Source organism: Coregonus lavaretus (assembly GCF_964263955.1).
Source record: "Coregonus lavaretus genome assembly, chromosome: 14".
In the NCBI taxonomy this organism is placed as follows: Eukaryota; Metazoa; Chordata; class Actinopteri; order Salmoniformes; family Salmonidae; genus Coregonus; species Coregonus lavaretus.
Window position 1 is genome coordinate 40,803,407 of NC_140001.1, and position 13,683 is coordinate 40,817,089.

The 13,683-nt window shown below is 42.3% G+C and overlaps 1 protein-coding gene across 1 annotated transcript in view; it reads right to left on the bottom strand.

Annotated features, from left to right (window-relative positions):
• ipo11 (importin 11) overlaps nucleotides 1–13,683 on the bottom strand; it is a 228,248-nt gene that overhangs the window by 123,975 nt on the left and 90,590 nt on the right. The window contains exons 16-19 of the mRNA XM_084176960.1: nucleotides 11,704–11,830; nucleotides 2,126–2,159; nucleotides 1,919–1,959; nucleotides 1,357–1,473 (exon numbers count right to left, since the gene is read on the bottom strand). Of these exons, the coding sequence (XP_084033086.1) occupies nucleotides 1,357–1,473; nucleotides 1,919–1,959; nucleotides 2,126–2,159; nucleotides 11,704–11,830 (319 nt within the window). The remainder of the gene's footprint in view (nucleotides 1–1,356; nucleotides 1,474–1,918; nucleotides 1,960–2,125; nucleotides 2,160–11,703; nucleotides 11,831–13,683) is intronic.

Below are 13,683 nucleotides of genomic sequence, written 5' to 3' on the forward strand. Positions count from 1 at the left end.
TGCTCATTTGCTGCTCGGCAATAAAAGCAAAATGAGGAAATATCAAATGAAGCGCCACTCCTGTAACAGACTCATACACTAATCTTGTACTGTAGAGCTCCGAGTGAGTTTACCATAGCGCACACTCCTTTCTCTCCCCCTCTCCCCCTCTCCCATGCTCCTGCTCTTCCTCTGGCAGCTTTTCTGTCATTTATTAGATTGAGTCAGAGGCATGGCGACTGAGATCAGTGAAACTGGGAAAGATGTCAGCACCTGGGGCCGCTGATTTACAACTACTTAAGTGCAATGGGCCAAAACTAAGACTCTTTGTGGACTTGATATTTAAATTATACAATTTTTTTTTACCCATTATCAAGACTCTTCCTGCCCCTTCCCCCTCTTAGACTTCTTTCTCTCACTTCTCTTCACCTCCCTTCTTCCCCCCCCCCCCCCCCCTCTGAGAGCACCGCGTTAGAATTTCTTGCACCGTTACACATTTTTAAGGTGCAGAGGGAAAAGAGAATCACAAAAAGACTCAGACAGCTTTCAAATGCAGCCCTTTAAAGAAGATGAGGGAACCAAGCCATTCTAAAGAGTGATTTGTAAATTCAGAAAATATAAAAAAAATCTCTTTATCTCCAAGCAATGGATTCATTACGCCTTTTCTACCCCATTATTTCTTTATTTTATGCCTTTAAGAATTCTCTGTGAGGTGTAATAAAATATTCATGTGACTGGGCTCTCGCTCACAGGCAGTTATGACAGGCGATTTAACTAATGACAGTTGACTGGAGTGGAAGCCATTTACGAGGGAGTGAAGTCAAGGAGACATAGACTACCCCACTGAATGAGACGGAGGTCAAAAAATAAAGGTCATCAACGGTTGTCTGAGTAGATTTAGCAAAACAATTTGATTGTACATGACGGATCATAACACAAAAGAAAACCCCAAAAATGGCGAGTAAGAGCTTTCGTTGTGCACAATTGAACTCAGAGTTCACTTTATAATTTGTGATGACTGACAAACACTCATCAATGGAAGGAAATCAGAAACCTGCAGTTGAATGCGACTGTGTGAGAAAGTGATGAGTGACTGGTTTCTTTTGCTCTTAGACAGTTGCTTTGTTTCCTCTAGCCTGAGGGAGAGCAGGCTAAGAAATGTGGCATATCAGTTACATGATGGCTGTTCTTAACAGCAAGGGCTGTCCCCTGATGAATGAAAGGCAATGGATGCCACTGTATTTCATTTAATTCTGTGGTGTTTTTTTAACCCAGCTACGTGCATATCCTAATGTGTATCCTACCATGACATTTACCATGACCTTAGTAGAAGAAACCTTTTTTAGGCAATGAGCTCTTTGGGATTTGACCCCTCACCTGGATGTTGACCCTCTCGATGACACAGGAGATAACATGGAGGACCTGCATCTTAGTGTCACATTCTGTCACCTGCTGCAACAGCTGGAACAGCAGGCTGAATATAGACTCCAGATACTGAAGTTTGAGAGAGGTGGGAGGTAGAGAGAGAGAGGTGGGAGGTAGAGAGAGGGAGGTAGAGAGAGAGAGGTGGGAGGTAGAGAGAGGGAGGTAGAGAGAGAGAGGTAGCGAGAGAGAGGTAGAGAGAGCGGGAGAGCGAGCGAGAGGTAGAGAGAGCGAGAGAGAGGTAGAGAGAGCGGGAGAGCGAGCGAGAGGTAGAGAGAGCGGGAGAGCGAGAGAGAGAGAAAGATAGGTAGAGAGAGCGGGAGAGCGAGAGGTAGAGAGAGCGGGAGAGCGAGAAAGATAGGTAGAGAGAGCGGGAGAGCGAGAGAGCATTTTAACATCCCATTATCACATACCATGCATTTCACGCCAAAAAATATTATCAAAAAAAAGCAAGGCCAGAATAAAAGACGATTACAACTTTCTTTGAAAACATTTCTCCCCTAGAAAAGGCACTTACCGGTAAAAACTGTTCTGTCCGGAACTCAAAGTCGTCGACAGGTGATGACACGTTAAGGAAGAGAAACTGACAGGTCTTACAAAAGGGTCATCTTCACAGAGTGACTTCACAGTGACAGGAAGAGAGAGGTACATAACAACATGGTCTCTTGAAAGAAGCAAAACATTTGTATTTCAGCAAAATAGTTAGATTAAATGAGAAGGATATTGAGTTTCAGAGTTGTGGCCGTCTCAATCCGCACCTTTAGAACAAAAACAAAACATGAGTATTCTGCCAAATATCTCCGGGATGGGGTTGAATACGGAGCTGTGTTCACAGTTGAGAGAAGACCGATTAAGACTAAGAGACACAGAGTCAGATGAACTTAAGATTTCTCTTCTGGGGGATTGTGATGAGCCACTTCTGCTTTACCTCCGGATCATGTCTCAATCTCTTGAAGCCCATTCAAGAGATTATTATCAAACTCATGAAAAAATGGTTATTTATTAGATACAGTACCAGTCAAAAGTTTGGACACGCCTACTCATTCAAGGGTTTCTTTATTTTTGCTATTTTCTACATTGTCGAATAATAGTGAAGACCTCAAACCTATGAAATAACACATATGGAATCATGTAATAACCAAAAAAGTGTTAAACAAATCCCCCTTTGCCTTGATGAGAGCTTTGCACACTCTTGGCATTCTCTCAACCATCTTCATGAGGTAGTCACATGGAATGCATTGTAATTAACAGGTGTGCCTTCTTAAAAGTTAATTTGCGGAATTTCTTTCCTTCTTAATGCGTTTGAGCCAATCAGTTGTGTTGTGACAAGGTAGGTATACAGAAGATCGCCCTATTTGGTAAAAGATCAAGTCCATATTATGGCAAGAACAGCTCAAATAAGCAAAGAGAAATGACAGTCCATCATTACTTTAAGACATGAAGGTCAGTCAATCCGGAAAATTTCAAGAACTTTGAAAGTTTCTTAAAGTGCAGTCGCAACAACCATTAAGCACTATGATGAAACTGGCTCTCATGAGGACCGCCACAGGAAAGGAAGACCCCAGAGTTACCTCTGCTGCAGAGGATAAGTTCATTAGACTTAACTGCACCTCAGATTGCAGCCCAAATAAATGCTTCACAGAGTTCAAGTAACAGATACATCTCAACATCAACTGTTCAGAGCAGACTGCGTGAATCAGGCCTTCATGGTCGAATTGCTGCAAAGAAAACACTACTAAAGGACACCAATAAGAAGAAGAGACTTGCTTGGGCCAAGAAACACGATCAATGGACATTAGACCGGTGGAAATGTGTCCTTTGTGTCTGATGAGTCCAAATGTGAGATTTTTGGTTCCAACCGCTGTGTCTTTGTGAGACGCAGAGTAGGTGAACGGACGATCTCCGCATGTGTGGTTCCCACCGTGAAGCACGCATTCTGCAGTGATACGCCGTCCCATCTGGTTTGTGCTTAGTGGGACTATCCTTTGTTTTTCAACAGGACAATGACCCAACACACCTCCAGGCTGAGTAAGGGCTATTTGACCAAGAAGGAGAGTGATGGAGTGCTACATCAGATGACATGGCCTCCACAATCACCTGACCTCAACCCAATTGAGATGGTTTGGGATGAGTTGGACCGCAGAGTGAAGGAAAAGCAGCCAACAAGTGCTCGGCATATGTGGGAACTCCTTCAAGACTGTTGGAAAAGCATTCCTCATGAAGCTGGTTGAGAGAATGCCAAGAGTGTGCACAGCTGTCATCAAGGCAAAGGGTGGCTATTTGAAGAATCTCAAATATAAAATATATTATGATTTGTTTAATACTTTTTTTTTTAATGATTCCATATGTGTTATTTCATAGTTTTCATGTCTTCACTATTATTCTACAATGTAGAAAATAGTAAAAATAAAGAAAAACCCTTGAATGAGTAGGTGTCCAAACTTTTGACAGGTACCGTATATATAAAATTATATTGATGTCTTTTATCAAAATATTTGACGCTGAGGAAGTAAGACACATTGCCGAAAACTACAAATAATATTTTTAAGTATGCTTGATCGTGCCTGCTCAAGCTAAGGACTCACAGGATGTTAAGAACCCAATAGTTACAGGTCGTTTTATGTATTTTATATTCGATTTCGTGCTTGTTTTTTTACACTGAATGTTGCAAGCCAGTAATTTTTGAAAATGCTAAAAAAATAAAATACACCGGCAAGCTGTCAAAAGAGCGACATACAAAAACCAGCATATGGTGAGTAAATTCATACGAAAACACATTCAATTCAATATATACTGTGTATTTAAAGATTGAATTTCATGAATTTGAAAATGAAAATGTAAAGCCCATTCTTAGCCTACAAAATGAGAACACCAATTCTGAGCGATTAACCGAAATGTTGGGTTTTTAAACAAATCATTTGCAGACATCGGTTCAATTACTTCAATTCCATTTCGTTCATATTTATTATTTGAGCTAAATGGGCACATTGCGCAGTTTCTCTAGAGATAAATCAGATCAAGCCTGAACTGTGCGATATAGTAGGGAGTTGTAGTTTCCAAGAGGCCAATATTATATAGAGCAGAAAATCAAGTCAAACGTGGTAATTAACTACAATGACCATAATCCATTGCGCCTACTTGTCCGGTCTGAGCATTTCTTTTATACCTGCTATGAGAAGAGACAGAATAATGCGCGATCAAGAGGGATAGACAGCAGTTGCTTCACGAGGTACACCAATTGACCAAAAGTATGTGGACACCTGCTCGTCAAACATCTAACTCCAAAATCATGGGCATTAACATTGAGTTGGTCCTCCCTTTGCTGCTATAACAGCCTCCACTCTTCTGGGAAGGCTTTCCACTAGATGTTGGAACATTCCTGCGGGGACTTACTTCCATTCAGCCACAAGAGCATTAGTTTAGTGAGGTCGGGCACTGATGTTGGGCGATTAGGCCTGGCTCGCAGTTGGCGTTCCAATTCATCCCAAAGGTGTTTGATGGTGTGGAGGTCAGGGTTCTGTGCAGGCCAGTCAATCTTAGGCTTGTGTGTGGCTGCTTTGCCATGGAAACCCATTTCATGAAGTTCCTGACAAACAGTTATTGTGTCGACGTTGCTTCCAGAGGCAGTTTGGAACTCGGTAGTGAGTTTTGCAATGGTGGACAGATGATTTTTAAGTGCTACCTGCTTCAGCACTCGGCGGTCCCGTTCTGTGAGCTTGTGTGGCCTACCACTTCACAGCTGAGCCGTTGTTGCTCCTAGATGTTTCCACTTCCCAATAACAGCACTTACAGTTGACTGGGGCAGCTCTAGCAGGGCAAAAATTTGACGCTCTGACTTGTTGGAAAGGTGGCATCCTATAACGGTGCCACGTTGAAAGTCACTGAGCGCTTCAGTAAGGCCATTCTACTGCCAATGTTTGTCTATGGAGATTGCATGGCGGTGTGTTCGATTTTATACACCCGTCACCAACAGGTGTGGCTGAAATAGCCGAAAAAACTAATTTGAAGGGGTGTCCACATACTTTTGCATATATAGTGTATCTCTTCCTGAAAATAGATTATCTACAGTTGAAGTCGGAAGTTTACATACACTTAGGTTGGAGTCATTAAAACTCGTTTTTCAACCACTCCACAAATTTCTTTTTAACAAACTATAGTTTTGGCAAGTCGGTTAGGACATCTACTTTGTGCTTGACACAAGTAATTTTTCCAACAATTGTTTACAGACAGATTATTTCACTTATAATTCATTGTATCACAATTCCAGGGGGTCAGAAGTTTACATACACTAAGTTGACTGTGCCTTTAAACAGCTTGGAAAATTCCAGAAAATGATGTCGTGGCTTTAGAAGCTTCTGATATGCTAATTGACATCATTTGAGTCAATTGGAGGTGTACCTGTGGATGTATTTCAAGGCCTAACTTCAAACTCAGTGCCTCTTTGCTTGACATCATGGTAAAATCAAAAGAAAATCAGCCAAGACTTCAGAAAAAAAAATTGTAGACCTCCACAAGTCTGGTTCATCCTTGGGAGCAATTTCCAAACGCCTGAAGGTACCATGTTCATCTGTACAAACAATAGTACGCAAGTATAAACACCATGGACCACGCAGCCATCATACCGCTCAGGAAGGAGACGCGTTCTATCTCCTAGAGATGAACATACTTTGATGCGAAAAGTGCAAATAAATCCCAGAACAACAGCAAAGAACCTTGTGAAGATGCTGGAGGAAACAGGTACAAAAGTATCTATATCCACAGTAAAACAAGTCCTATATCGACATAACCTGAAAGGCCGCTCAGCAAGGAAGAAGCCACTGCTCCAAAACCGCAATAAAAAAGCCAGACTACGGTTTGCAACTGCACATGGGGACAAAGATCGTATTTTTTTGGGGAAAGTCGTCTGGTCTGAGAACTGTTTGGCCATAATGACCATCGTTATGTTTGGAGGAAAAAGGGGAAGGCTTGCAAGCCGAAGAACACCATCCCAACGTGAAGCACGGGGGTGGCAGCATCATGCTGTGGGTTGCTTTGCTGCAGGAGGGACTTCACAAAATAGATGGCATCATGAGGAAGGAAAATTATGTGGATGTATTGAAGCAACATCTCAAGACATCAGTCAGGAAGTTAAAGCTTGGTCGCAAATGGGTCTTCCAACTGGACAATGACCCCAAGCACACTTCCAAAGTAGTGGCAAAATGGCTTAAGGACAACAAAGTCAAGGTATTGGAGTGGCCATCACAAAGCCCTGACCTGAATCCTATAGAAAATGTGTGGGCAGAACTGAAAAAGCGTGTGCGAGCAAGGAGGCCTACAAACTTGACTCAGTTACACCAGCTCTGTCAGGAGGAATGGGCCAAAATTCACCCAACTTATTGTGGAAAGCTTGTGGAAGGCTACCCGAAACGTTTGACCAAAGTTTTAAAAAAATGTAAGGCAATGCTACCAAATACTAATTGAGTGTATGTAAACTTCTGACCCACAGGGAATGTGATGAAATAAATAAAAGCTGAAATAAATCATTACTAGGATTAAATGTCAGGAATTGTGAAAAACTGAGTTTAAATGTATTTGTCTAAGGTGTATGTAAACTTCCGACTTCAAGCAGTCATTAAAGTATGCCTTATTTACTTTGAAGAACTACTAAAATAGTGATTTTGTCAGACAGCATAGGCAGCAGCTCTATAGTGATGAGATGATGACTTGGAATTAAATGTCATCAAATAAAACAAATGTAATATAGACAATAAAAATATTTTATTAAAGTAAAGTGAATAAGTGATAGTTAATAAGTGATAAGCAGTAATGGGCAGTCACTACCATCATGGATCTTTTTATTACATTTTTTATTCTGTGTTACAGCATTCAACCCACATAATGCATAGCGCATTTAATATTTAAAACTAAAATAATCGAAACTAAAATTGAAAAGAGAAGACTTTAGAACACAGAAGTAAAATTGCCGTGTCACTTTCATGGGGTATTGTAAGACGTCCAGTGTTATTGAGTGTCTTCCTCCCCTCATCGCCTCTGTGTAATCTACCACTGCCACTGTGATGAAGCTCATATCTACCACAGGAACAAATTATTCGACCGAGGAGAGGAAAACAAGTCCGGGCCGGAGTGGAGCAATGGAGTGTGCGTGTTTGAAAGTGTGTGAGAGAGAGTGTGTGTAGGGCCTTTTTCTCACTGCTAATGTTCAACCAAGTACGGAGGAGGGTACAGTCAATAACAGCTGTGATGCAGTATCGGCCCAGCAGTTGCATAGCTTAGTCCAAAAGTCATCAACATAAACCATTATGTGAAAGCACCACTTTGAAACCCTGCCTTGACAATCATTCAAGTGTATCTTTTTTCTGTCTGTGTGAACTGTATATTGGGCATATATTGCACGTTTTTGATGAATTAATTCTAGTCAGCGCCTATATGGGCCGACGATTTGACACTAAGGCAGTAAGTGAAAAGAATGAATGTGCTTGGTGCGTATAACTTGTAGTAATAACTATGTTTGCTCTGCTGCTTTAGAAACACTGAATGTCACCCTTAGTGAAATTCCATTCAACTGATAAGAATACACTGCATTTCCTTTCATTCCTATGATATCTGCCAGCTGGGAGAACCAATAAACCTAGAGCTTTTGCATTCTGGGATTGGCTAGCACTGGTCTAATGGTGAGCATCTAAAAGCCAGCCATTTGACCCTGTTACTCGGCAGAAGCAGACAAGGACATTTAAATAAGCACATCTCTAGCTCTGTTCAGTTTAAATACCTCGGAAGATCCATTTCCTGTGCGTCTGTTCTCTTTCTGCAGTCAAGGCAATCACCGCCATTTCTTTCATTTGTCGTGGGCAAGCGATACCAACTCAGACATCCCACAGCATGGATAATAACTATGATGCTCACTAAAGAAGTCAGTAAAATCTGGTTTTTAGATGTTCTACAGCCCTTCTCTAGGTTCCCCCTGCTAGTCTATAGAGCTCACATGACAAACAGCCTAGCTGGAGTGACAGAAAGTGGGACACAGCGGGCTGAAGAGTGCCACCGCCACAGCGTGAAGCAGCCTTAATGGTTATGGGAACTTTCTTTCCGCTGAGCCGAGGCAGGCCTTGCAAAATTGAAGGAATCAGAAATGTCACCAATAAGTATTTTTAGCAGAGGTTTTGGTAAACAGGGCAGAACTCAGATGGGTCTGAAAAGCGAGGACGAGGACTGAGGAATTGGCACATTGGCAGCCAGCTGAGCTGCTACAGGGATGGGTATCTATGACTAGTGTGACTCACCTCATAAATATCACTGATAAACGCCCAGTGTCTGGACCAGTGTGTGTATGTGTATGGTGATCTTTCTCATGCAAAATCCCTCTTTTCCTCATCATCTCTCACTCTTTTTCTCTCTAAACATTTCCCTAAATACACAAACATACACCAGAATTTAAAATACACTTTTTGATCATGGTCTACCAAACTATGCAAATGACAGAACTTGCACACTTAAAAGGCAGTAATATTACACTTATTACAGGGCAGTATTTATAATATTATTTCATAATATTTACTTTGGAATAATGTATAATACTGTTAAGTGTTTCCTAACTGAATACAGTAGTGGTGTACTTCCGTTCTGAATGACGAGGTGACTGGTTACAAAACATTAATGCTACTGGACAGGGGACCAGGTTATTGGTGACTGGAGTTATTGATAACCAGTATCTGGTTTGATTAATTCATTTTCAGAGTCGGACCGTGGTTGGCTATCATCAATTACTCTGACGGTAAAACCACCAATCAGGGCCCCAGCAGTCCCTAATTGGTGGAGGCAGTATTGATCAGAAGGTATAAATAATTTGGATGGTTAGCCCATGAGTAATCAATAGAGAACCATTCCATGTGCAAAGCAGAGGGATTGTGACGGTGATGCATGAGTGTTGTCCAACTACTTTACATAGAGTAAGGTCAGTACTGTATGTAAATCAGACACAACTCATCCCACGCTGGGAACAGTCCTTCATGTGAGTATTGAGTAGTAAAAGTGAGTAGTACAAGCCCAACACAGCAGCAGAGCGTGGCTCGCTGGCTAAAGTTTGCAACTCTCTACAAACAGCACGTTAATGAACGCTCCCCAACCACCCACCCTCTTCACTGGAAATGCTGGTATGTAATTCTCTCTATGGTGAGAGATCTACAGTGAGGGAAACAAGTATTTGATACCCTGCTGATTTTGTACGTTTGCCCACTGACAAAGACATGATCAGTCTATCATTTTAATGGTAGGTTTATTTGAACAGTGAGAGACAGAATAACAACAAAAAAATCCAGAAAAACGCATGTCAAAAATGTTATGAATTGATTTGCATTTTAATGAGGGAAATAAGTATTTGACCCCTCTGCAAAACATGACTTAGTACTTGGTGGCAAAACCCTTGTTGGCAATCACAGAGGTCAGACGTTTCTTGTAGTTGGCCACCAGGTTTGCACACATCTCAGGAGGGATTTTTTTCCACTCCTCTTTGCAGATCTTCTCCAAGTCATTAAGGTTTTGAGGCTGACGTTTGGCAACTCGAACCTTCAGCTCCCTCCACAGATTTTCTATGGGATTAAGGTCTGGAGACTGGCTAGGCCACTCCAGGACCTTAATGTGCTTCTTCTTGAGCCACTCCTTTGTTGCCTTGGCCGTGTGTTTTTGGTCATTGTCATGCTGGAATACCCATCCACGACCCATTTTCAATGCCCTGGCTGAGGTAAGGAGGTTCTCACCCAAGATTTGACGGTACATGGCCCCGTCCATCGTCCCTTTGATGCGTTGAAGTTGTCCTGTCCCCTTAGCAGAAAAACACCCCCAAAGCATAATGTTTCCACCTCCATGTTTAACGGTGGGGATGGTGTTCTTAGAGTAATTGGCAGCATTCCTCCTCCTCCAAACACGGCGAGTTGAGTTGATGGCAAAGAGTTCGATTTTGGTCTCATCTGACCACAACACTTTCACCCAGTTCTCCTCTGAATCATTCAGATGTTCATTGGCAAACTTCAGACGGGCCTGTATATGTGCTTTCTTGAGCAGGGGGACCTTGCGGGCGCTGCAGGATTTCAGTCCTTCACGGCGTAGTGTGTTACCAATTGTTTTCTTGGTGACTATGGTCCCAGCTGCCTTGAGATCATTGACAAGATCCTTCCGTGTAGTTCTGGGCTGATTCCTCACCGTTCTCATGATCATTGCAACTCCACAAGGTGAGATCTTGCATGGAGCCCCAGGCCGAGGGAGATTGACAGTTATTTTGTGTTTCTTCCATTTTCGAATAATCGCACCAACTGTTGTCACCTTCTCAACAAGCTGCTTGGCGATGGTCTTGTAGCCCATTCCAGCCTTGTGTAGGTCTACAATCTTGTCCCTGACATCCTTGGAGAGCTCTTTGGTCTTGGCCATGGTGGAGAGTTTGGAATCTGATCGATTGATTGCTTCTGTGGACAGGTGTCTTTTATACAGGTAACGAGCTGAGATTAGGAACACTCCCTTTAAGAGTGTGCTCCTAATCTCAGCTCATTACCTGTATAAAAGACACCTGGGAGCCAGAAATCTTTCTGATTGAAAGGGGGTCAAACACTTATTTCCCTCATCAAAATGTAAATCCATTTATAACATTTTTGACATGCGTTTTTCTGGATTTTTGTTGTTGTTATTCTGTCTCTCACTGTTCAAATAAACCTACCATTAAAATTATAGACTGATAATTTCTTTGTCAGTGGGCAAACGTACAAAATCAGCAGGGATCAAATACTTTTTTCCCCTCACTGTATGTGTGATTGGGCACTGTGGGTGATGGAGGCAAACTCTTTTTAGGGCAAATATCGGTTCTGAATATCATTCAGCAGACTGTTTAGAAGCAGACTACCAAACAGTGTTTCTGTTACAGAGCAGACTTGACTCTAGGCTACTGTTTGTGTATAGTAAGCCATCATGGATGCAAAGTTTATTAGAAGCAGCTTAGAAATTAGCGTACTACAAGTACATCACGTTAGCATGGAGTTAATGTCCTGAAGCTCACACAACATAGTATTCCAATTAACAAGCTCTGGCATCTCGGCAGAACTAACTGGCCATTTGTCCTGCCTTGTAAAGTGGGTGATTAACCCTTGTTGCTACTAAGGGACCAGTAATCACTATATTAACTGTGTCTTACAGCCTAATCATGGCGTTCATTACTCTCCAGTGTGTGTGTGTGTGTGTGTGTGTGTGTGTGTGTGTGTGTGTGTGTGTGTGTGTGTGTGTGTGTGTGTGTGTGTGTGTGTGTGTGTGTGTGTGTCTCACCACTAGGTCTGGGTCCTGCATGAGGTTAAGGACGACCTCGTAGAGCAGCGGCCGTAGGTCGGATTTAAACTTCACTGATATCCACTGACCTATGAGCCAGATCACCCGCCGACGAATCAGCTTGTACCTGGACAACAGAGGGAGGGGGAGAACCAATCAGCTTGTAACTGGACAGCAGAGGGAGGGGGAGAACCAATCAGCTTGTACCAGGGTTGCGTTCAGTACGTTTTTACATTCTGGAACGTTCAATTGAACGGAAACGGTGCTGTACTGAACGACCAGTTGAAAAACGGGGAGGGATCGGGTTGTGGGTTGGGGAACGCTGTCAGCATGGCAAATGCCCTTTAATTACGTCACTCATTGCTTCAAGCCACACCTCGCCACACCCACCAAACGGGAGCAAACATACTTCAAAGTTCAAGAATGTACAATAACGTTTGAGAAACATGTCGTTCAGTACAAACCGTTCCGCAACGTACAGTAGCAAGCGTTCAAGCGAACTTAACGCACCTCTGGACAACAGAGGGAGGAGGAGAACCAATCAGCTTGTACCTGGACAACAAACAGAGTGAGGAGGAGAAGACATTGAGGCGTTGATACACATTCATATAGTGTAACATAACGATAGCCAGGTTGCAGATTGGGAGAGCTACACTACAGAGAGAGAGAGAGCAGGTAGCAAAGCCCCATCCCTTAAACCACCTCTACTCATTCTGTAGGTTGAAAGACACTGAACATGTTACGCATCTGTTTTTAACACAGGGAACTGGTGAATTAGCACCAATTGAATTAGGCTTATATATAATATTAACGCACAAAAAGATAAAGGCAAATTCATCTCCACTGAACAAGAACATCTGAAAATTCTGAAGCCGTGTAGTATTTAAAAAAATTAAAATAAACATATACACATACATACAGTGCATTCGGAAAGTTTTCAGACCCCTTGACTTTTTCCACATTTTGTTACGTTATAGTCGTTACAGTCTTATTCTACATTTTTTGGTACCCTTCCCCAGATCTGTGCCTCGACACAATCCTGTCTCGGAGCTCTACGGACAATTCCTTCGGCCTCATGTCTTGGTTTTTGCTCTGACATGCAGTGTCAACTCTGGGACCTTAGACAGGTGTATGCCTTTCCAAATCATGTCCAATCAATTGAATTTACCACAGGTTGACTCCAATCAACTTGTAGAAACATCAAGGATGATCAATGTAAACAGGATGCAACTGAGCTCAATTTTGAGTCCCATAGCAAAGGGTCTGAATACTTATGTAAATAAGGTATTTCAGTTTTTGTTTTTAAGGGGTATTGTGTGTAGATTGCTGAGGATATTTCTTTATTTAATCAATTTTAGAATAAGGCTGTAATGTAACAAAATGTGGAAAAAGTAAAGGGGTTTGAACACTTTCCGAATGCACTGTATAGCTTAAGCGTCAACCCAAAATGTATATAATTCACTGGATTAAGTTGCATATCATAATATTTTGAGTCATGCATTCCTGCTTGGACATGTTGGATTTAACAACTTATTTATTGAATACCATCTCTGTAGTCTATTACACATCTTAATAAAGCATTGTGAATTACTTCATAAGATGACTGAATTTATTGCTATTGCAGATTTATTTTTTTGGGTGGGGGGGGGGGGGGGGGGGGGGGTGCCACCACGAGAGTGCGTGTTTGTGCGCACATAAAAGTGTGTTAGTGTCAGATGCAACCCTAGATAACCCTCCATGCTACAATGCCACCTCTTAGTGAGTGATTTCATCTGTCAGTACTGTGATTACTCACTACCAGTCACCACAGCCATTTGGCTTAAAGGGGAGGAGGCCAGTGGTGACAGTAAGTCCATCAGCCCGGTGGACAAAACAGTGACAATCCCTTTAATCGCTGGAGCTTACGGGAGCCTGGGGCGGGCAGCGTAGTGAAGTGTCAGTCACACTCGATACAGTCCCTGTCAGACTGACAGATGCACC